The sequence below is a fragment of the Ictalurus punctatus genome, chromosome 20, assembly GCF_001660625.3.
Source record: "Ictalurus punctatus breed USDA103 chromosome 20, Coco_2.0, whole genome shotgun sequence".
In the NCBI taxonomy this organism is placed as follows: Eukaryota; Metazoa; Chordata; class Actinopteri; order Siluriformes; family Ictaluridae; genus Ictalurus; species Ictalurus punctatus.
The window spans coordinates 22,897,727-22,919,034 of record NC_030435.2 but is presented as its reverse complement, the minus strand read 5'-3'; the positions used below and the strand labels follow the sequence as shown (position 1 = coordinate 22,919,034).

At 43.3% G+C, this 21,308-nt stretch overlaps 2 protein-coding genes and 3 non-coding genes across 9 annotated transcripts; 1 reads left to right on the top strand and 4 right to left on the bottom strand.

Annotated features, from left to right (window-relative positions):
• Positions 1–1,113: 1,113 nt before the first annotated feature.
• On the bottom strand, positions 1,114–6,225 carry bpnt2 (3'(2'), 5'-bisphosphate nucleotidase 2). Its single transcript, XM_017496052.3, has 5 exons — positions 5,537–6,225; positions 3,803–3,962; positions 3,395–3,490; positions 3,113–3,274; positions 1,114–2,659 (listed from the first exon to the last, which is right to left on the bottom strand). Exons 1-5 carry the CDS (start codon positions 5,873–5,875, stop codon positions 2,388–2,390), a joined length of 1,029 nt encoding a protein of 342 aa, XP_017351541.1. The 5' UTR covers positions 5,876–6,225; the 3' UTR covers positions 1,114–2,387.
• Positions 6,226–6,543: 318 nt separating this feature from the next.
• On the bottom strand, positions 6,544–14,778 carry mffb (mitochondrial fission factor b). 5 transcript variants are annotated; one of them, XM_017496057.3, is made up of 7 exons: positions 14,679–14,778; positions 12,874–13,089; positions 12,187–12,359; positions 11,029–11,117; positions 10,266–10,430; positions 9,671–9,755; positions 6,544–8,518 (listed from the first exon to the last, which is right to left on the bottom strand). In XM_017496057.3, coding segments are annotated over exons 1-7 (861 nt in total). In that variant the 5' UTR covers positions 14,680–14,778; the 3' UTR covers positions 6,544–8,386. The 5 variants fall into 5 exon arrangements, with proteins under 5 accessions (XP_017351546.1, XP_053529700.1, XP_053529699.1 ...); XM_053673725.1 differs by having other exon boundaries at positions 12,874–13,074; positions 14,679–14,718; XM_053673724.1 differs by lacking the exon at positions 14,679–14,778 and adding an exon at positions 14,022–14,257 and having other exon boundaries at positions 12,874–13,074.
• A 2,165-nt stretch (positions 14,779–16,943) lies between these two features.
• Positions 16,944–17,015, bottom strand: trnad-guc (transfer RNA aspartic acid (anticodon GUC)). The gene has a single exon. It is a non-coding gene; the product is annotated as a tRNA-Asp (tRNA).
• A 993-nt stretch (positions 17,016–18,008) lies between these two features.
• Positions 18,009–18,080, bottom strand: trnad-guc (transfer RNA aspartic acid (anticodon GUC)). Its single transcript has one exon. It is a non-coding gene; the product is annotated as a tRNA-Asp (tRNA).
• A 384-nt stretch (positions 18,081–18,464) lies between these two features.
• trnav-aac (transfer RNA valine (anticodon AAC)) lies at positions 18,465–18,537 on the top strand. Its single transcript has one exon. It is a non-coding gene; the product is annotated as a tRNA-Val (tRNA).
• Positions 18,538–21,308: the final 2,771 nt, after the last annotated feature.

Sequence of the window (21,308 nt, the reverse complement as noted above, 5' to 3'; positions counted from 1 at the left end):
CAACAACAACAACAACAACAACCCAGCGTTGTTAAAAGTCAGACTGTTCCCTGTAAACACGACTGAACGACTACACTGAGATGTCAACGTGGTGCTAATAAGAGGTGGCAACTTACCGAGCGCAAAGTGCGACACACCGCACCACCTGCAGAGACCGAATGAATGCAAATGAGATCCTCGAGATCCTTCATTTTCGGCTTCGGCACGATTACTAACGTGCTCCGTCACGAACGCAGAACATCGGGAGTCGGGATTAATTCCCAGATCAGAAACTCGTCAATACTCCTTTATGTAACTGTAATTTTCCTTCTCCGCGTCCTCTTTTTTTAAAAGCCTTTTTTTTTGGGGGGACAAAAATAAAGGCGTCTCGACCGGCGAACGCCGTGAACGCTGCTCCCGATTAAAGCTATTATGGATTTATTAAATCCTTTCGTTCCCAGGACACTTTATTTTAAATAAACGCGAACGTCGCGGACGGACGTTCAGAGCTGTCGGACTGCCGCCGGACGGAAGGCGTTTATTTATTTATTTCCCGCAACGGCAGGTCCGTATTAACGCGCTCGGTCGTTATCTCATGCGCTATCGTTTCTATAGCAACAGCTCACGCACGGGGACTCGCGCGGAATTGTTGAAGCGGTGACGGTTTTCGGTAAGGAGAAGTTTATGGAAGAGGTCAGAGGTCAAAGCTGTGAGTGGTCAGGATTGACGCTTCGTGCGGTTTCGTCCTATCTCAGGGACGCGCCACGACGTAACCGTGAACGGATAAAAAGTACGACTTAGAGACTTACAGTAGTGCACGGAAATATATTTTCACGCGCCGAGGCCCGGAGGGCGGGAAACTGATTTGACACTAGTGCGCCATCTAGTGCGCAAGTCTTGTACATCTAGTGCACATGGAGTAGGGTAGATTTCAGCACGATGTTGGGGGGGAAGGTGCTGCTGATGGGGAGGATGCGTGGGGGGGGTGGGGGGTGGGGGGGGTTACAGTGTACTGCACTTTATTCCATTACTTCCAAATATACCCATGATACGTAGTTCACATCTTCCGACAATGCAAGCCACCATCTTGGAAAATTCCTTTCAAGCAAAAACAACAACAACAACAACAACAACAACAACAAAACGCTCTTTATTAGAACCCAAAAATGAAAACTAAATTAAAAGGTACGGTGATGACATCACACGACATGCCTCGGTCATATAGAACTGAGCGCATGCAGGGTTTTAACAGCAAACAACTCTTCATTAGCACGTGCCGTATTTATGCTCCGGTTTCATGCGTGCCACTTCAGAGCGGGCGACGGGCGGGGCACTCATGTGACCGCTAGACACCACGGTGAGTACTACAGTAAAACCAGGATCGCCCGCTCGGCCGTCCGCCGTTTATTTAAAAAAAACAACAAACAAACAAACAAACAAAAAAACTCATACACACCTGAAAATATTACAACCTTTTCTCAAAGCTCTCAAAAGAAAAGATCAGCTGTTCGAATAATTAGAATATCTTACAAACGACACGATTAAAAAGAACAGCTTGGCGAAAGACGAATACGCGGTTCTCTTTCGCGCGTAGTGGGGAGACGAATAAACGTAGTCGATCAGCCGAGGCGCGGTCTGAAGGATCGAGCGCCGACACCGGAGACACCTTCCGTAAAACTCCTCCTGTCTTGAGGTCTGAGGATTTCATCGTGCCATGATGTGTGTGTGTGTTTTTTTTTTTAACGGAATATTTATACACGCATAACACCCTGTTCTTCAGTACGCAGGGATGCATCGATCCCGACACCGGTATCGCGTATACGACTCCGGTAGCACGCTCGTGAACTCGTACTCGGAAAAAAAACAACCTACATCCGATTCCACGTGAACGTGTGTGCTGCACGCAAAGGCAAAGGATGCGAGAGCGGTTCGGTCAAGCGAGCACTGAGACCTGCGCGACACTTCGCTCGACAGAATAAACAGAGCTAAAGAAAATGATTCGCGATGCTCCCGATTGATTAACGCTACTCACGTCGGGATCGGTATCGACGAGAAAACAAACGAACAAATAAAATAAAAAAACCCCACAACGCTTACTCGTACCCGTCTTTAAAAGCGGTATCGATGCATCCCTCCTAGCACTCGCAGACGGGATCGTAACCGAGGATCATGGAACTGAAGTTTGTGGCCAAACGGTGTGGAGATAAGGAACGACGCCAAACCGAGAACCCTGCGCGTCGTCCAAAGTTAGTCCGGGAGAAGTTAAACGCCGTTAAAAGCTCAGCACGCACACGGACACGCCCCCGGAGGAGCCCGCGGAAGCTCCCGTGTCTGCGTGTCGAACACCGGTTCTGCGTTCCGTCTCCAGTCCCAGAGCGCTCAGTCTGTAGTACCCGTCCCGTTCCTCGTCAGTTTTTGTTCTCGTCGTCCCAGGCCGGGAGCTTTTTCACCACGGCGGCGTGATCCATGCCGACGGTGGCGAGGACGCCGCCCGGGTTCTTCTCCGAGCCCGAGTAATCGATCTCCTCTCCCTTCAGCGTGGTCAAGTCACCGCCCAACGCTTTCAGAATGGCGTTTCCCGCACAGATGTCCCACTTCTTGATGAAGGTCACGTGGACGTACATGTCTGCCTTCTCGTAATCGTCGTCAGAGGCGTCCAGCAGAGCGAGAACCTTATATCCTGAGAGAGAGAGAGAGAGAGAGAGAGAGAGAGAGAGAGCGAGCGCGAGAGTTATTTATTTAATTAGAACCAAAATGTTGCGAGTTCAAATCCCTGAACTGTCTAACTCGTTACTACAGAACGAGTCGTTACTATAGAAACGAACGCATTAATATAAACCTGCACTACTGTCAGAGCTGCTGGTATAGATAATTAATTAATTAAATAATCGACACGTACTCTTCTGACCAATCACGACCCGGAATCCTACAGCTCTGAAAGGGTAGTTAGTGTGTAGAAAATACGGTCGCCATGACAACCACTGCGCAGAATTGTACGCGCGCTTAAAAAAAAAAAAAAAAATTTTTTTTTTTGTTTAGTTTCTCTAATATGATATCTGAGCGTCTCTTCCCTTCGACCCGGCGCTGTCAATTCCCTCTGTAGAGACTGAAGGACAATGGAAATGTGCAGCACCTGCGCCCCCTGCTGGTATGATCTCGGTGTTGTTCCCGAACGCCTGTTGAATGAAGCCTTTCACTTTGCCCGCGTGAGAGCGTGACACTATGACCTTAGGGGCGTTGGCGTTGTAGGAGTCTCGAGGTGCCACGTTCGCTCCTCCGCCCACCATGGCCCAGGCTGACGGAGACCAGGAAGCAGTTAGGAACAAGAAGAACAAGTTGGAACAAGGGTTTAAGTGTGACTGAAGTAGTTTACTATTCAGGTAGATTAAACACACACACACACACACACACACACCTGTGAAGCCGGTGAAAGGTTTGTGGATAACACCTACAACAGGTTCCCCGTTCACAGCCACACACACCATGGTGGTGACGTACTTCCGCAGGTTTTCTGTAGGGACAATGACGAAGAATTTCAAAAGGACAGAATCGTCTTCGGTCTTTACGTAATAAAAAATAAATAAAAAGAATTGATCACGTTCAACAGCGGTCCTTTCAAGCAGATCACATCCAGGTACTACTTTTAAGATTTTTACAAGACTACTAAGACCAAGTAATGACTTATTACAACCCAGGAATTCAAAGGGGGCGGGGCTTAAACAAGACATTCCGCATGGTTTGTGTCGCAAGTTTGAAATTCATGAAATCTTACAGGTTTGTGGCGGACAATTTGCATTCAGGTATAACACACACACACACACACCTGTGTACTCCTGCGTGGCGTCGAGCGGGTCGATCCACACCGTCACGCTCTCCGCAGGTACCACTTTCCCCTCCGGGATCTTGCTCAGGACCTCATCCGGGATGTTCCGCGTCCACACGGTGGCCTCGCCGTCCGAGTTCTCGTGTTCCTCGGAATTCACCTGACACAAAGCGGCGAAGCGTATCAACACCACCGGACTCTGATTGGTCAGAAGGCGTCGGCTCATTTGCTATAGTCCCCGGACTGTACGCCAGATCACAGGTCACTGATACGATGAACTTTCCTGTCAGGAGACGTTTAACGTACGTTCGCGGAAGGAGTCTCCGGTGTCGGCGCTTCGGAACGGTCGAGACGAGCCGTAACTAAATTCGTCACGGGGTTGTTTACGCCCTGTGGTTTGTCTGTAACATGAACCTGCTGCGTTGGATCTCCATCAGATGTGTGTCACGATGTAGAGATACAGAATCTGGTGTCGTCTGTCTCTATGCTGCGAGTCTATTCAGTCACGTATGAATAAATATACAGGTCAGACGCGCACACAGGGAGCTTTGTGCTGTTAAATTACATCTCGAGTTACTGAATAAACAAAACGACGCCATTTCGACTGTCCGTGTAGACGTGATAAATTCCTCTGTAAAAATGGGCGTATACACACGGTATTTATATAAACTCTTAAGCGTTCTTCAACCCAGACACGAGTATCCGAGCCACTCCCTGCAAGCTTGCCAAATGATTATATTATATTATATTTATATAAGTACGCGAACCATGACAGGAACGATGGGAGTTATTTAAAGACAGAGGTGTTTCGTTCCACACAGGACGACGTGGCCGAAGAGAACTCGTATCACGATACTTGAAGACATCCGACGAGATCGTATCGCGTCGCATCATGGTATACGGGTTAATCAAAAGTAAATGAATAAACAAACAAACAAATAAATAATCACCGTGTCAACCAACGAGTGACATAATATCGATATCGTGATAAACGATCATCGTATCGTCCAGGACTGGATCTGACATCCGATACTCGGATCTCGTAGGTGTCTGTGGCGTTAGAAGTGATTAAGCAGGGTGTGTCATGCTTTTATAGGAAAATAATCAGCGATGTGATGTGATGTGATGAGGTGGAGTTACTGTTACGACCACGAAAGATCATCATTTTCCTATAACGGCATGCGTTTTGATGAATTACACAGCAACACGTCATACTTTTTAGGTTTCTAGATGTATTTAAAAACCGCCGCAAAAAACGATTAAAAAAAAAAGAAAAGCGTACCGACTGGTTCGAAGCGCCGACACCGGAGACTCCTTCCATAAACGCTCAGGTGAAATCAGGTGACGTGGAGCGCAGGCTATACGTACAAGTCCGTGTGAAAGAGCTGTTACTGTAGAGGAACCGGTCGAGTGTTTATATGTAGATGATCTATGACGATGATGATGGGGTTGCTTGTACGGCTGGGCGATATATCGATACGATATCGCGATAAACGATTTCACGATACACTTTTCTGAGATATCGTCGGTATGGCGATGTATTTTTTAAAAAAAATGTTTTTAATAATTACAAATTAAAATGGTACCGAACAGATGCTGTTGAGTTAATAATAATAATAATAATTTTAAAAAGTGATCTTTATAGGCGTTAAAGAAAGGTACGGTCAAACTCATTTTTAGAGTTTTGTGTTGTTTACGAAGTGTTATGGTATCAGTATTGCTGCTGAGACTCACCTGGATGTAAGGGTAGGTGTTTTTGATCAGGTAGTACATTTTTCTGTGCGAGTTTAAATCCCCCTTGGTGAGCTTCTCCGAGGCTCCTTCTTTGGTTTTGCCCTTGGATTTTTCCTCCAGTGTGTCCTCCATGCGGATGCGCTTCACCTCCCATCCTCCCTGCACCGCAGCCTCCATGGACAAGGCGAGGAGATCTCTCAGATCCACCGTCTTCCTCTGCTTGAACACGGACAGTCTGCTGGACAGGGCCCCGGAGTAGAGGTGGTACAGGAAGCCGAGCCCGAGCAGGCAGAACACCGCCACTCCAAGAGGGGACAGCCGGATCCCCATGGGCGCCATGGCGGCAGCTGGGTGCTGGATCTAATCGCCGAGAATCCTGAAGATCACCTAATATACCGTGCAGTGATTCCTCCGGAGTGTCCCTGCGTTAGCTTTCCCCTTTAACTTCCACCGAGCACACAGTTCCTCCTAACAGCTTCACACACTGCTAACCTCTAAACTAGCTCGAAAAAATCCTTCAAACGCCCAATAACTTACTCTACCATCGCATGTTATATTAATATATTTAACCAACTTCAAATTAGTACATAAACAACCATCTGTCCTGCAGCGACTGCTACAAATCTGGTTCCACGTCTACGCTCGGATTCATACACAGCACTCACTTCCGGGTCGGGTCAAAACCGGAAGTGAGTGAGGGAATATTTTTACGTGCACACAGCAGCGACCCCTAGAGGACTTCACATATATATATATATATATATATATATATATATATATATATATATATATATATATATATATATATATATATATATATATATATATTTTAAACATCGATTTTTATTTATTTATTTTTTAACCAATAGAATAATTTAACGTCGGATAATTTACTGTTTAATATTTCATTCTTATCGTCTAGACTGTTTATATTAGCCTACGTTTATGCTAATGTGCTCGTTCTAATACGTTTTCGTTTCCATGGTACACAAAATGGAGGACGCTGATGGAGTTTTCGGTAATGAGTTTATTTAACGTTTATGGAAGGTAACCCGGATGGAAAAACAAACAAACAAACAAACAAAAATTGTCTTTGGACTGGGGGTACATGCAAGCGCCGTGCACACACACACACACACGGCTGTGATGGGAATCGAACCCCCAACCCTGGAGGTGTGAGGCGATGATAGAAACCATCACAGAAATTCTAATGGTTTCCACTACAAATACCATTACAAACCATTAAATCTGTTACCATTACTGGCCCTTTATGGTATCCACTAGACATAACACGCCACCAATAGAAGGTAACAAATTGCCAGGAGAGACCCACAGGGACCATTACAGTTTCCATTAAAACCATTACAAATTCTAATAGGGTTTCTATTGGTTTTTTTTTCAACAGGTAAAGCTGCGACCCAGGAAAGCCTTTGCGACAGAGGAGTTTATGATCCACAAATGTTTATTTAAATGAACATCAGATAAAACATCATTTAAACATTTAAATAAAACATCAGATTACAATTATTCACAAAATAGTCGTGTGCTTCATCCAGCACACGTTCCTCTTAACACGTTTATACAACAAAGTCTGTTCTATGATACAAACATTTACACACTCCTGTTTCATTACTCGTTTTGAATAAACTCTTTCTTCACTTTCCTTTAGCGCTCAGTTCTCGCTATCTCTCAGTGCTTCATTCATTCATTCCACACTTAAATTCTTTCTTTGTCTTTCCTCAGCACTGAATTCTTTCTTTCTTCCCTGAGCACTCAAGTTTCCATTTCTTTCTTTCAGCATTCGTTCATTCTTGCAACACGGATTTCTTTCTTTCCTTTCTTCCTTCAGCACTCAATTCTTACTGTCTTTCAGCATTCAACCGCTTCCTTCATTCCCTTTGCTCACAATTCTTGCTATCTTCCAGCACTAAATTCTTTTTCTCTTTCTTTCCTTTAGTACTCAATTTTTCTTTCTTTCATCACTCAATTCTTTCTTTCAGCACTAAATTCTTTCCTTTTTTTCAGCTAATGAATTCATTTCCTTCAGCACAAAAGTCTTTCTTTCTCTTTTTTCAGCACTTGTACGGCAGACGCTCGGCATAAACGCATTAAAAACAAAAAACAAAAAAAACCCCACATGTAATCGTCCATACAGTGAACTTTTCCGTAAGGAGACGTTCGTTTAACATTTACGGAAGGAGTCTCCAGTGTCAGTGCTTTGTAACAGTCAGACTTAAAGCTGAAAGAGTTCAAACACTTCCAGCTTTCTGAGGGGGCGACTGTTTACAGCTGCTGTAATGTAAGTGCGAACGGGAAGCAACTTGCTTCACGGACTTTCCACAACATTAAACGTAACTATAAATGGATAGAAACGAGTGTCGTTATTTATTGAATGAATGAGTAAATGTAATCATTGTTAAATTGCTGCGGTACAAGAGGAATAAAACACGCTGATTGTTACAGAAAAACAAACACGTCCTGAAGCGATTTACTGCTTACTTAATGTCGTAGCCATGAACATTGAACACGTCATCGCCTACAGGAACAGAGTTTTTTTTAATTGTACATGAACACAGTTTATATACAAGTTTGAGAAACTGACGGTCATATCAGTATAGTTCTTTTTACTTGAAACTATTGGCACCCTCTGATTTTATTATTATTTTTGACTCAAACTATATTATCTGAAATAATAGTTACATTTTTTTTTATAGCTAATTTTGGCATCAGGCCCGAGTTTAGACTTTAGGAAGAATATCTGAGCGATAACGGATGTAGATATGTACAAAATCGGAGATCTGAGAGTCTGAGTGAATGCAGCCTGAGATGATGAGGCGATGGCTCCAGCGCTCAGCGGCGTACCCACATCCACGCGTTCACCAGCCAGAAAGCGACGGTGAGGGAGTACACCACCATCTCCCGCCTCGCTCGCTCTTTATTCTCATGCTCCAGCACCTGGAGTCTACGGTTCAGCTTCACAATCTGAATCAGAACACAAACATCCAACATTACCGGATCGTTTCAGATGAACGTGGTTACAGGAGACATTTTTATACAGACACGGTGTAGAGGCCGGTGCTGGAGGTGGAGCTAACGCTCAAACCAATCAGCACTGTAAGAGATCTCGGGCAGAAAAAGGAGGCGGAGTCAGAGTCATTTCACTGCCGTTACTCAGCTCAGTACGGACAGCAATTCATCTGAACATTTTATATAAAAATATATACAGATCCACAGACCAGTAAACTTCATACAGGCTAAACTAAATACAGTCTCTTCCTTTATTTCCTTTAACACTCAATTCTTTGTCATTCATTCTTTCTTGTAGCACTCAATTCTTCCTTTCTTTCTCTCGTCGCACTTCTCGTTCTGAACTCAATTCTTTCTTCCGTCCTTTCGTTCTTGCTGCCCTCAATTATTCGTTTCATTCTTTCTCAATTCTATTCTTTCAAAACACACGATCCCTTGCTTTCTTATTTTAACGTTAAGCTGAATCAATCATTTCTTTCTTTTTTCCTTTCTTTTCTACTTTATCTAGTTCTTTACTTCTTGTCGTTTCCCCTCAATTCGTTCTTCCTTTCAGCGCTCAATTCTTTACTTCTTTCTTTCAGAATTCAATTTTTCCTTCCTTCCTTTATTCTTTCTTATTTTAATGTTAAGGTAAATCAATCTTTTTCTTTCTTCCTTTCTTTTCTACTTACTTTCTTTCTGTTTTTCCTCTGACATTCACATTTCTTTCTTTCTTTCTTTCGGCACTCACTTTTTTCTTTCCTCCTTATTCCCATGTAAAGCCAAGCAGATTATTTCTTTATTTCCTCACTTTTTTAATTTTTCAAAAAAATTTCTTTACGTCTTTATTTTTTCCAGCATTCAGTCCTTTCTTTCGTTCATTAAATCTCTCTTTCGGCGCTCCGGAGCTACGATGACCTCTACTGTACTGATACGGCGAAGATCTAATGTATAGACACTGAATGAAAGACAAATCTGGTGTAGTTTTTGCTACGACGCCTTCGGATTCAAATACCGTCGGAAAAAGCGTCATCAATCCTCGACCCCACCCCCGAATCCACCTTCGACTCCACCCGTGTCTCTGTGGGGTAAGGGGTAACTCTGGTGTTTACAGAGCGGTTTCCGTACCTGCCGTCTTAGTGCTGGGGCGTCGGCTAACTTCAGGTCCTCAGGAGCACCTTCCAAACTGGCATCCAGAGTCACAAGTGCAGTCCTGAGACAGAAACGAGGAGAACAGGGTTTTTTTTATTTATTTTTTTTGATCATTTGCGTAGCTTTCCGAAACATGTGCGTGAATCACTTCACGACTCCCCGAGCCTCGCTACAGACCCGAGTTACTACGTGTATATTTTCACCTATTCGTTAGCAGACGTGTTTAACCAGCGCGGCCTACGAAACATAAACTTGCTAACCAAGCTAGCAAACTAAACACAGTTCTGATCAACGTCATGGAGCATTTTTAAAGTTTGCTCAGGCTTTCACGTTGGAACCGGGAACAAAATTCCGCAATGGTTTCTGGGTAAGTTCTGCTCCAACCGCTCTCAGCATATGATTTAGGACCGAATTGACACCCTGACGTAGGTTAAGCTGCTTCAGCGGGCGGCTGGATATTATCTAACAGTGTTGAACTTGAGAGCTGTCGTTCACAATCGCTGATTTTACACCCGGGGTGTCGGATCGGCGTCGGGATAAACCGTCACGCCGTTGACGCGCGAGAGCTCACCTGCGGTGCGAGTCGTCCACCATGGCCAGGACGTGCTCGTAGGCCCGGCGCGTGGTGAGCTGGATGTAGGAGAGGACTCCGCCCACCGTTCCCACGCTTGGCCAGTCCTCGGGGGACACGAGAGGGGGACAAACACGGACCGGAGCGCTGGGCGACGGGCTCACGCTGACCGCCACACACAGGGGGGAAGAATGAGACGTTAGCACTAAACACGCCGAAGCGAACAAAGCAGGACTGACGCACGTTACAGTGAACAGCCCGCACGTGTTTAAACGTCCGAGTGGTGAGAATTTGGGTAGTAATGACACTCCAAAGGCTTCAGAGCTTCACCAACATTTCCATAACAACACCGACTTGTATTTGTATTGTGACCCGTTTTTAGGTCTTTTGGTTTCTGATATTTTTTTTGTGTGTATTAAACTGTACATTCTTTCGAGTCTTTTCATTTCCCGTCCAAACACTGTTTAGAAAGCAATCTATCCTACAAACTCCATGACATCACTCGGTGCTTGGCCCCCCGTGATGTGATCGCTCATTGGAGCTTTATTTGACATTTACTTGATGCCGGTGCTGATTCATGGAACGCGATCGATCCGGAACTTTCCAACAAATTATATACTCCACCAGAACGAGAAAAAACGTGCATGCTTGCATACGCACCTTAACCTTAGCTGAACACACACACACACACACACACAACTCAACGTGAGGACAGAGTATGTGTGTGTGTGTGCGGTATGTTTGCAAGTGTGTTTGTTCTTACGCATCGTATTTGACAATCTGGCCGTTGTGACGCGCTCCGGAAGACTCGCCGGACCGATGTTCTCGCCGGGATCTTGTGTGGGAGCGAATCTTCATGGCGAGAGAGAGCGAGAGAGAGAGAGAGAGACATTATACATAAAAATCTTAGAGAATAGTTTCATGCAAACAGCACGCCTTTACACACAGGGTACATTTGTAAAAAATGTACTTCATTTATTTATTACTGCTCATCTGAATCATTTCTAATGCACAAATCTGACTGCAAACTCCAGGCATTGGCTGAAACTAAATCGGATTTGACACCGTGGCCTCATCCAATCTCTATTGGTTTCACCCCATCCGATCTTTATAGATTCTACTTCATCCAAACTCTATAGGTTCTCCCTCATCCTATCAGCGCTAGCTTATCCAATCTCTATCAGTTCTACCTCATCCAGTCTCTATTGTTTATATCTCAACCGATCTTTATAGGTTCTACTTCATCCGATCTCTATAGGTTCTTCCTCATCCTATCGATATTGGTTCTACCTCAGCCAATCTTCATTAGTTCTACTTCAGCCGATCTCTATAGGTTCTCCCTCAGCCGATCGGTTCCGGCTTATCCAAATTCTATCGGTTGTAGCTCAACCGAACACTTTTGATTCTAGCTCATCCGATCTATATTGGTTATTCATCCTCTGATCGCTATTGGATCAATCCCATCCAGCCTGTCTCGGTTATATATCATCCAATCTCTATTGGATTCTCTCTCGTTCGGTCTCTATTGGTTCCACCTCATCCAATGTGTATTGGTTCTAGTTTGTCCAATCTCTACCGCTGATATATAATCCAATCTCTAGTTGCCCCCTACTCCGAACACTATTGGTTCAATATTTCATCCAAGCTCGGTAGGTTCTCCCTCATCCAGTCTCTATTGGCTCTACCTTATCCAATCTCTATAGATTCTACTTCATCCAATCTCTATTGATTTTCCCTCATCCAGTCTCTATTGGTTATATCTCATCCGATCTCTATCCGTTCTACCTCAACCAGTCTCGTCCCGAAAGGCCATACTAGTCCGCGCTTCTGATTCGTCCACCACGAACTGAAGAAGAAGAAGAAGGAGAGAAAGAAGGTCCCATGTTGAAGACGCTGGGGTTTATTTAATACACTTCCTCACCTCTCCTTTCAGCTGAGAGGGTTCCGGATGCTGCTCCGGCTCCAAGAAGTCCAGAGGCTGGTCTTGCAGCGTGAGGACGTGCGGAGGAGCCTTCAGCTCCACGCTCTCCACTGGGATGGATTGGATCAGATCCAACTCTCGTGGCCTGCTGAAGTGGAGATCGGCTTCATCCCCTGGAGCGAAGTGGGAAAAAAAAACCCCCGCAAAAAACAAGATGCATGAACCTACAGACAGAGAAACACGCGACTGTGGAATTTAGTTACATAAGAGGTCTCGCGAAGGAGATGTTCATCTGTTGCTTCGTAGTCACACAGCTGACATCTCAACGTCGTCCATAATTTTGTTTAAGCCCTGAATCAAGCACAGGTGCTGACGTTTTAGCCTATACAGTATGTATATATGATTGTTGTCCCCTCGATATACAAAACACTAACACTAAGAAAACGACTTTTCATTTGACCTGTGAATTAAAAATTATACATCAATGTGAAGCACGTGAGCAACGCTGGTACCTCGGAACAACCGCGTATCCAATTCGCTCGATCTGATCCGGCCTGATTCGAGAGCAGCGTGATGTCACGACGACTCGACCGGAATACGATTCTTACACATTTCACCACCGTTTTTTTTTTTTTCTGATTCGATTTATGCAGAGATACGGGAATCGGTGACGTTAACGTGGAATACCTGCCACTACGATCCTCTCCGGAACCTGCATCATGGCGCTGTGGGATTCCTCGGGGAACTGTGGAGGCGAGCCCGGTCCGACTTTCAGCCTGTCGGGGATCCTCATCTGCTGGCTGATGCCCTCGGTGTAGTCAAGCTCGTACTGCATGCGGCTTGCGTCGGCCGTGACGGCGAAGTCGATCTGGCTCATTTCCTGAACGGCTGCGTACGAGATCACTTTGTAGAAAATAACACAAAAGCTGGAAGACACGTCTGAAGCGCCCGGCATGTTTACTAACCATTTTTTCATTAAAAAAAAAAAAATAAAAAAAAATAAAAAAAATATGACAAACCAACATTTTTAGTGTAAAGTAAATTATTATTTTTCCGTACAGACATTAAGAAAGCGATAAAACACTCCAGAACGTCCCGTATTAGGAAAACCATCAACGATGTTTTGGTGTGATGAAGCGGCGTTCCGTCACGCTTTCAATCCTCTTTAATAACAGCGATTTGCCTGCCGCTGTATTATTTATCCGTTTAGAGTTACGTTCAACGTAAAGTCCGTGAAACGGTTCTCCCCGTCGTTATAGCACCTATAAACACGCTCTTTTTTCCCCGAGTTAATGAGACGATCTCCTCCGTCCTGAAGATGTCGAGAAAAATTGTATTGACCGCTTCACTTCTGAGCGTTACCAAGCGCTGACACTGGAGACTCCTTCCATGAATGAATGCCTCTTTACGGAAAACTACGAGGTTTAATAACACTAATATTGACTGTAAATGACAGTCAATTACAGATAAATAATTAATAAAATATTCAATTTTTAAAAATGTAAATATAGCCTAAATAATAAAATAAATAATTATGTACATTACATTTAGCTAATTATTTGAAGAATATAAGACCAAATATGATGTTTAATCGAACAACAAAGCAATAAAAAATGACGAAAATAATTTTGCTGATTTTTGGCTTGTTTTTATAGCCAGCTTTCAACCTGTTAGCCCTCGTTAGCAATCTGGCTAATTATTTCAAACGTTTAAAATTACAAGCTAAATATATATATTTTTTTTGACTCCTAGATATCATCAAGTCATAATATATTAATGATTTTAATGAGCGTAACCTTACTGTTAAATGTGAGGTTAGCTGGGTAGCTAATTACCTGCTATCCAGGGTGCTGTTGTGGGTCTCTTTGCTTTCGGTTTTACATGACTGAAGCTTCACTTATCCGGATTATTTTACAAACTGGATCAACGGGTTGCTCGGGATATTTTAACGAACTGAATAATTCGTGTCGATCCTGTAAGAGGCGTGAGGACAGATTTAACTGCACCCTCCATCCATCCATCCAGTGCAGTACATGCATGCAACCTGCTGGGGGCCGCGTTCCAATCCGCGCGCGTGCGTTCTAGTTAGGGCACCTACATAGTTCGCAGAATCCCGGCCGCCATCTTGTGTGCCTTCCAGTATAAGGGCTGTAGCTTAGCTGGCTAGTCAGGATATGCTAGCCCATGAAGCTTGTATTCGCAATTACAACATTAGTAGTACTTTCGAGTGGTTTATAATTGTGTAACTTGTTCAAACAGATAAACGGAGACCGTTTAAAACAGCTCATTCCTGAATTGTAGTGGTTATCACGTTCGCCTGATCTCTTTACCGTTGTGGAACTGTGTACAGCCAACTTTGTATTTAAAAATAAATATATATATATGTATATTCGTCCTGTGTATTTGTAAATATGTTTTTATCTTGCTAGCTTGTATTTGTAAAAGTTTTAAAACTTTTAGTCCTTATTTGCAATACATTTTCAATAACTTACTATAACACAGTCTGCAACTGGAATAAAGTCGGTTGGACGTTCGATATTCGCAGATATGTGGAAATTAAGGGACCGTCTCTAAAGTTACATACGACATTGTTATACACGTTTCTAACTTCACTAGCATTCGAAGGGAAAGATGTACAGTTACACAACCACCTGGAAAGTGTTCATCTAGGTGTCGGGTATGAGGTACACCTTTTAGATTTTTGATATTTATCAAAATAAACTATTAAATCATATATAAATATTGTTGTGTATTTTATCACTGCATGGGCCCATACACAATGAATTCCTTCATCCATCCATCCATCCATTATGTAACAGACAATACAATAAAAATATACTAAAACATGAGCCAAACATCAAAATGTTGTGTGGTGTTTTCATTTTAAATATAAATATCTAAATGTCTGAAATAGAAACCACTAATGACAATGTGCGCATCAGTAATGGTTTATTAATGACCCTTTTTACATTTTGCTCAGCTTAAACAAAGAAATCTCTTAGGAAATGGCTATTATTTTTGTACAGCATATTGTTTTAACATGTTTATCATATTTTTATGGATTCGACATTAAAAACAAAAAAACGAAAACTTTTTAGCCAAGCTGGGGTTCGACCGATGTGTTTACGTTAGGTTCATCCAACCCACCTCCAGGATTTTCCTCACTTTCTATTGGCTAGCCAGGGCTCTACACCTATGTGCCACTGCTCATCTATAAACAATTTACACAATTAAATACTCGAAACTACTACTAATATCATAATTAATAATATTATGGTTATATATATATATATATATATATATATATATATATATATATATATATATATATATATATATATATATATATATATATATATAATCATAATATTATTATATAATATATAATAACAGCGATTATTGATGACCTTAATCCGACTAAAGTCATACTCGAAGTAAACACAAATCGAATTAAGACGTCTGGAGTATTCCAGTTTTAGTCGCATTATCGATGTGTATTACAGACACGTACACACCTTAATCACACTATTAACGTCGTGTGGGAGTTTTCACTCAAATGACAAATAATTAACTGCACTTGAAGCGTTCATAAAATTAAAAATGAAACAGCCAAAACTGTATGGTGATACGTGAAATTCTGGAGGGAACTTCGGACGGTGTGGCGTGGGGACGTAATGACGTGTGCTGTTAATCGATCTATGTTCTATAACATGTAAAACGGGAACATGGAAGGAATATTCTAAAAGCGACTCATGTAAACACCTTAATCAGAATACTGTCTTATTCAGAATAAGGTCAATAATTCGATTATTGCTGTCCATGTAAAGGTAGTGTGTTCCTCTCTTTAACGTCGTTACGCTTAAGGCATGGCGAATTTAATGTGTGCACATCCTGAGTGGCTGCCTCAGTGATCCTGACCTAGAAGGTGGGATTTTGTACAGGCTTGGTGGAATCCTGAAGCTGAACCATGTCTAGGTTGAGGAGCCTAAAGTTCCTGTTTGGATACCATTTCCATCAGGCTCCATTTCCATCAGGCTCCATTTCCTTCAGGCTAACTGGAACATGCATCGTAATTATCAGACACACAGCACACAACACTGGTAGGATTTTTCTGATACACTATTCACTAAAGTTACTCTTTTCTGAGTATGTTATAGAACCCACACACATGCCGTCCCTCCTGTCCGCACCATCCAGTCTCCATCCAGCTTTTGGCAATCATAGGTAAACATTTGATATCAAAATTATTGCAAAGGCCACTGTTATGTATGTATTTCTTTATTTAAATTAAGCTTGTAATCACTATTGTTAGTCTTTCCTCTGTTAGATATAGAAACCACATGCGCTCTGCAGTCTATTGCTGTTCTCTGCACCATCAGGTGTCTCTACTGAGTCTACAGCAGACACAGGTAAATGTTTCACATACAAAAAAGTAATAAACAGAACACTGTCATTTTTTTTTTGCATTCAGGATCTAATCACTTATTTTACTCTCTGTGATGTGTTTGCTATAGAAACCACATCCATGCCACCTCTGCCTCTGCTGTCCTCACTGGGGAGCGGCCGTACTGGACCTGAGAAGACTGGTGGACCATGAAGAACGCCATCGACAGTCTGCTAAATAAGCACCACGGTAAGAAGTACATTCTCAAGGTTGTGAACCATGAATACACTGCCATGGTTCTCAGCTCCTGCAAAGACACACACAGCATTCTCTACGCTATGTTCACTGACGGAGGGTGGAAAAAGAAACTTGTCTCCCCGTCGGGGAATCGAACCCCGGTCTTCCGCGTGACAGGCGGAGATACTGTCCACTATACTAACGAGGAACTGATGGGGTTACTTCAAGGTGAATTTATGAATTTCAAGCTTTCGTATTGAGTATTGTTCATTGAGTATATGCATTTTCACACCTTTTGTTTATCTTTAAGTGCCATTTCCTCCGCTTCATCTTTATTCTTTATTCTTATCTTTTTTCACTATACTAACGAGGAGTGAGGGCCAAAGCTTCAAAGTGAACTTATGAATTGCAAGTTTCCATTTTTTTATGCGTTTTAATATCAAAATGCACTTTGACATATCTTTGGTTTGTATTTATGCCCCCCCCCCCATCTTTCTTTCAAGGTTCTCCCATTACCCAGGATTCTCTGCTTTCAGGGCTCAGCTCACCAGTAAAACCCCTCTTGAGGACAAAACAGATTTTTAATTCTATTCAGGTAGTCAGTTCAAAGTGTCAGTACTTTGTTTCTTCACAAAGCAGACAAATTCGCTACTTCACCATGTTTCTACCATGTGCGCGTACTTCTATCAGACGCTCCAAAGCAACACTGCCATCTACTGGACGAGCTCTTTCAAGTCCAGGAATGGAATGGAGTCTCTCCATTTTCACAAGCTCAAAAGTAATGGGACGAATTAACATAATTATACATTTTAGGTTTATTTTTAATATTGGAATGCAAATTCTTTTCTGTCAATGGCTGCCTGAAATCTGGAGCCCATGGACATCAGCAAATACCCAAAAAACAGTTTCCTCCCTTGAGATGCTTTGCCGTCCTATCAGTTTTGCAGTCTGCTAAATAAGCACCACGGTAAGAAGTACATTCTCAAGGTTGTGAACCATGAATACACTGCCATGGTTCCCAGCTCCTGCAAAGACATAGACAGCATTCTCTACCCAACATTGCACAGTATGTAAAGCATTTAGCCAAGCACCTGAAGAGCAGCTGTAGAGTTAGGATCTTAAATAATTGTAACACCATACTCATTTTTCACTAAAGTTTTGTTGTGTGTTCACAGACGGAGGGTGGAAAAAGAGTTTTTTACTCCCCGTCGGGGAATCGAACCCCGGTCTTCCGCGTGACAGGCGGAGATACTGTCCACTATACTAACGAGGACTGAGTACAAAGACTTCAAAATGAGTATATGAGTATATTATATAATATTCTATTATATATTATTATATTATTATATAATATTATATTATAATTATATAATCATTGTTCATTGAGTATATGCACTTTCACACATCTTTTCTTTGTCTTTAAATGCCATTTCCTCCGCCTCATCCATCGTGGTGGTGTATAGAGTCATAATTACAAAAAAAAATGTGTCATTGTCCAAATATTTATGGACACGACTGTACACACAGCACACAACACGGGTAGGATTTTTCTCTTTTCTGGATATATTATAATAACTCTTTTCTGAGTATATTATAATCTGCGGGGAATTGAACCCTAGTCTTGTAAACGTAAACATAGACCAATTAAAACAGCTCAGTTCCCGTAGTGTAGTGGTTATCACGTTCGCCTAACACGCGAAAGGTCCTCGGTTCGAAACCGGGCGGGAACAAGTACCTTTTATTTTAATTATGTGTGTAAAATTTATTTATAATGTTTATTCAAAGTTTTTTTTATTTATAATTATACGAATTTGTAATTGCTCTCGGGGCGCCCCCCCCGCCCAAACTAACTCACTAACTCATTGTGAACTAAATGTGTCTTTTGACATTTGTCCTTAACACTTTTCCCAGAGTGCAACCTTGCGCTACAAAAGGTTTAGATATTATTATTATGAACACCTTGTATTGACCCACTTTTAAATACGTTTTACGGTACCACCGCGTGTGTTTTCATGAAGTGACAGCAGATGGCGCAAAGTCCCAAATAATCATACAAAAAGTCATACACAATACGGCCAGAAGTATATGAACCCCTGACCATCACATCTCGTTCCAGATTTAGTCCTTCCTTTGCTGTTATAATGCGCTCCACTCTCTCTTCTGGGAAGGCTTTCCACTAGATTTTGGGGCGTGGCTGTGGGGATTTGTGTTCGATCAGCTACAAGAGCGTTGGTGAGGTTGAGGTCAGGCGCCGATATCGGTATGTTGATGAGGCTCCAGTTCCAGTTCATCCCAAAGGTGTTCAGTAGGGTTGAGGTCAGGGCTCTGTGCAGGACACTCGAGTTCTTCTACCTTCTTCCATCTTTCACACACCACGTCTTCATAGAGCTCGCTTTGTGCACAGGGATGCTGGAATGAGGTTTGGGCCTCTTAGTTCCAGTGAAGGGAAGTTATAACCCTACAGCATACAAAGATGTTCTATACAACTCTGTGCTTCAAACTTTATGGCAATAGTTTTACAGAAGTGATGGTCAGGTGTCCACAAACAAGACATTTGATCACCTACGTAGTCTTCATCGGTCAGATCAGATATGTACCACGCCTACTTCCAGATCACTACACGCTTCTTCACTCAATGTTCGCTCCCTTACGTTCTCTTGAAGTTAATAAGACAAAGAAAAACAACAGCTCAGGCAAAATGTTAACTCCTCTGTCCATGAAGATGCCCCGGGAGAGAGGGAGAGAGAGAGAGAGAGGGAGAGAGAGAGAGAGAGAAGAGAGGGAGGGACAGAGAGAGAGAGAGGGACAGAGAGAGGGACAGAGAGAGAGGGGGGGACAGAGAGAGAGAGAGGGAGGGACAGAGAGAAAGAGGGACAGAGAGAGAGAGAGAGAGGGACAGAGAGAGAGAGAGGGACAGAGAGAGAGAGGGAAGGACAGAGAGAGAGGGAGGGAGAGAGGGAGAGAGAGAGAGAGAGAGGGAGGGATAGAGGGACAGAGAAAGAGGGACAGAGAAAGAGGGAGAGAGGGAGAGAGAGAGAGAGGGAAGGACAGAGAGAGAGGGAGGGAGAGAGGGAGAGAGAGAGAGAGGGAGGGATAGAGGGACAGAGAAAGAGGGACAGAGAAAGAGGGAGGGAGGGAGAGAGGGAGGGAGGGAGAGAGGGAGAGAGAGAGAGGGAGGGATAGAGAGAGAGAGAGAGAGAGAGGGACAAAGAGAGAGGGATGGAGAGAGAGGGAGGGAGAGAGGGAGGGAGAGAGGTAGAGAGAGAGAGAGAGAGAGAGAGAGAGAGAGAGGGATAGACGCTCTAGACTCATCCCGTAAATGTTAAACGTTCATCCGTTTACGTGGCGCGTCCGCCGTACAAGTCCCTGCGATTGAGCTGTTACTATAGAAACAAAAACATATTACAACGAGAGCATTCGTATTAACCCTGGGATAATCAACACAATCTGACCAATCAGAATCCAGGGTTCGAGAGCACTGCGGCGTACGTGTCATCGGGCAGGCGTGTTCACATTTACACCCAAATGAGCTTTCTAGTATATTACCCAGGCATCCTAAACATTGCGCATTATACATTTTGACGTTTCCAACACACACACACACACACACACACACACACACACACACACATACACACACACATACACACCCTCACTGGCTGTCACTTACGTTCATCTCGACAATCATTCTGGATCACATTCATCACACTGTCACCTCTGGGTCTGCTGTCAGAGCTGTGTGTCAGGCCGTGGCAATGTGTGTGTGCAGTGACATTCGCATCACTCTCGCGCCTGAAAAGTGGGTTTAAGGGCTTAGGGGTTAAACCATCATTTCAGTCAGCTCTCTCTCTACAGGATTACGGTTCACGCTCTCGTATTTGCACCTCCCGAGCTCTGGGCAGAGCGTGCATGTGTGAACTCACTGCCGTGGGTTGAGAATATGTTCACGTCTGTGTGTGTGTGTGTGTGCGTTGTGTTCACGCGTAATTCTCACACACTCTGAAAGATGCCATCTTGCACAAGAAATTATTTCTGTGCTTCACCTAATTAAGGAAAGCCGGCGATCAGCGCACGTCCTCCGTGTTCCTCGGCAGAAGGTGAAATTTCCGTTCTGGGAATTCCAGGAAGTGTGAAAATGGGAGCGTGGCACGGAGCTGGTGTCCCAGTTTGGTCAGCGGGTCATGGGTGCGGAACTAAGAGGTCGTGAAAGTTTAATGACGTCTGTAATATTCACTTTAGTCACTGAACCTCCAGAGATTTTGCATCCAGGAATCGGAACGTGAAGACGTTTTACGCCGTTGTTGTTTTTTTTACGCGGTTTTGGTCACGATCGCGACACAATAAACTTACTAAGCTAGCTAAGAATCATTATTAATCGGAAAGACACATCTGTCCTAAAGACGTCGGAATCGTTAAAGACTTTATTTAAGAAAAAAGTGCCGGCACTGGAGACTCCTTCTGTGAAGGCGCTCAACTCCGAGTTGGTTAGTGACACCATGTA

Excerpts from the sequence above, each read along its gene's own strand:
- mffb (XM_017496057.3), bottom strand. Across the intron at positions 10,431-11,028 it reads CAGATTGTCAAATACGATGC|CGTGAGCCCGTCGCCCAGCG; the intron begins GTAAGAACAAAC and ends TGTGGCGGTCAG. Across the intron at positions 9,756-10,265 it reads GTGGACGACTCGCACCGCAG|GACTGCACTTGTGACTCTGG; the intron begins GTGAGCTCTCGC and ends TTTCTGTCTCAG.
- bpnt2 (XM_017496052.3), bottom strand. The coding sequence starts at position 5,875 with ATGGCGCCCATGGGGATCCGGCTGTCCCCTCTTGGAGTGGCGGTGTTC. Across the intron at positions 3,963-5,536 it reads ACACCTACCCTTACATCCAG|GTGAATTCCGAGGAACACGA; the intron begins GTGAGTCTCAGC and ends GCTTTGTGTCAG. Across the intron at positions 2,660-3,112 it reads CATACCAGCAGGGGGCGCAG|GATATAAGGTTCTCGCTCTG; the intron begins GTGCTGCACATT and ends TCTCTCTCTCAG.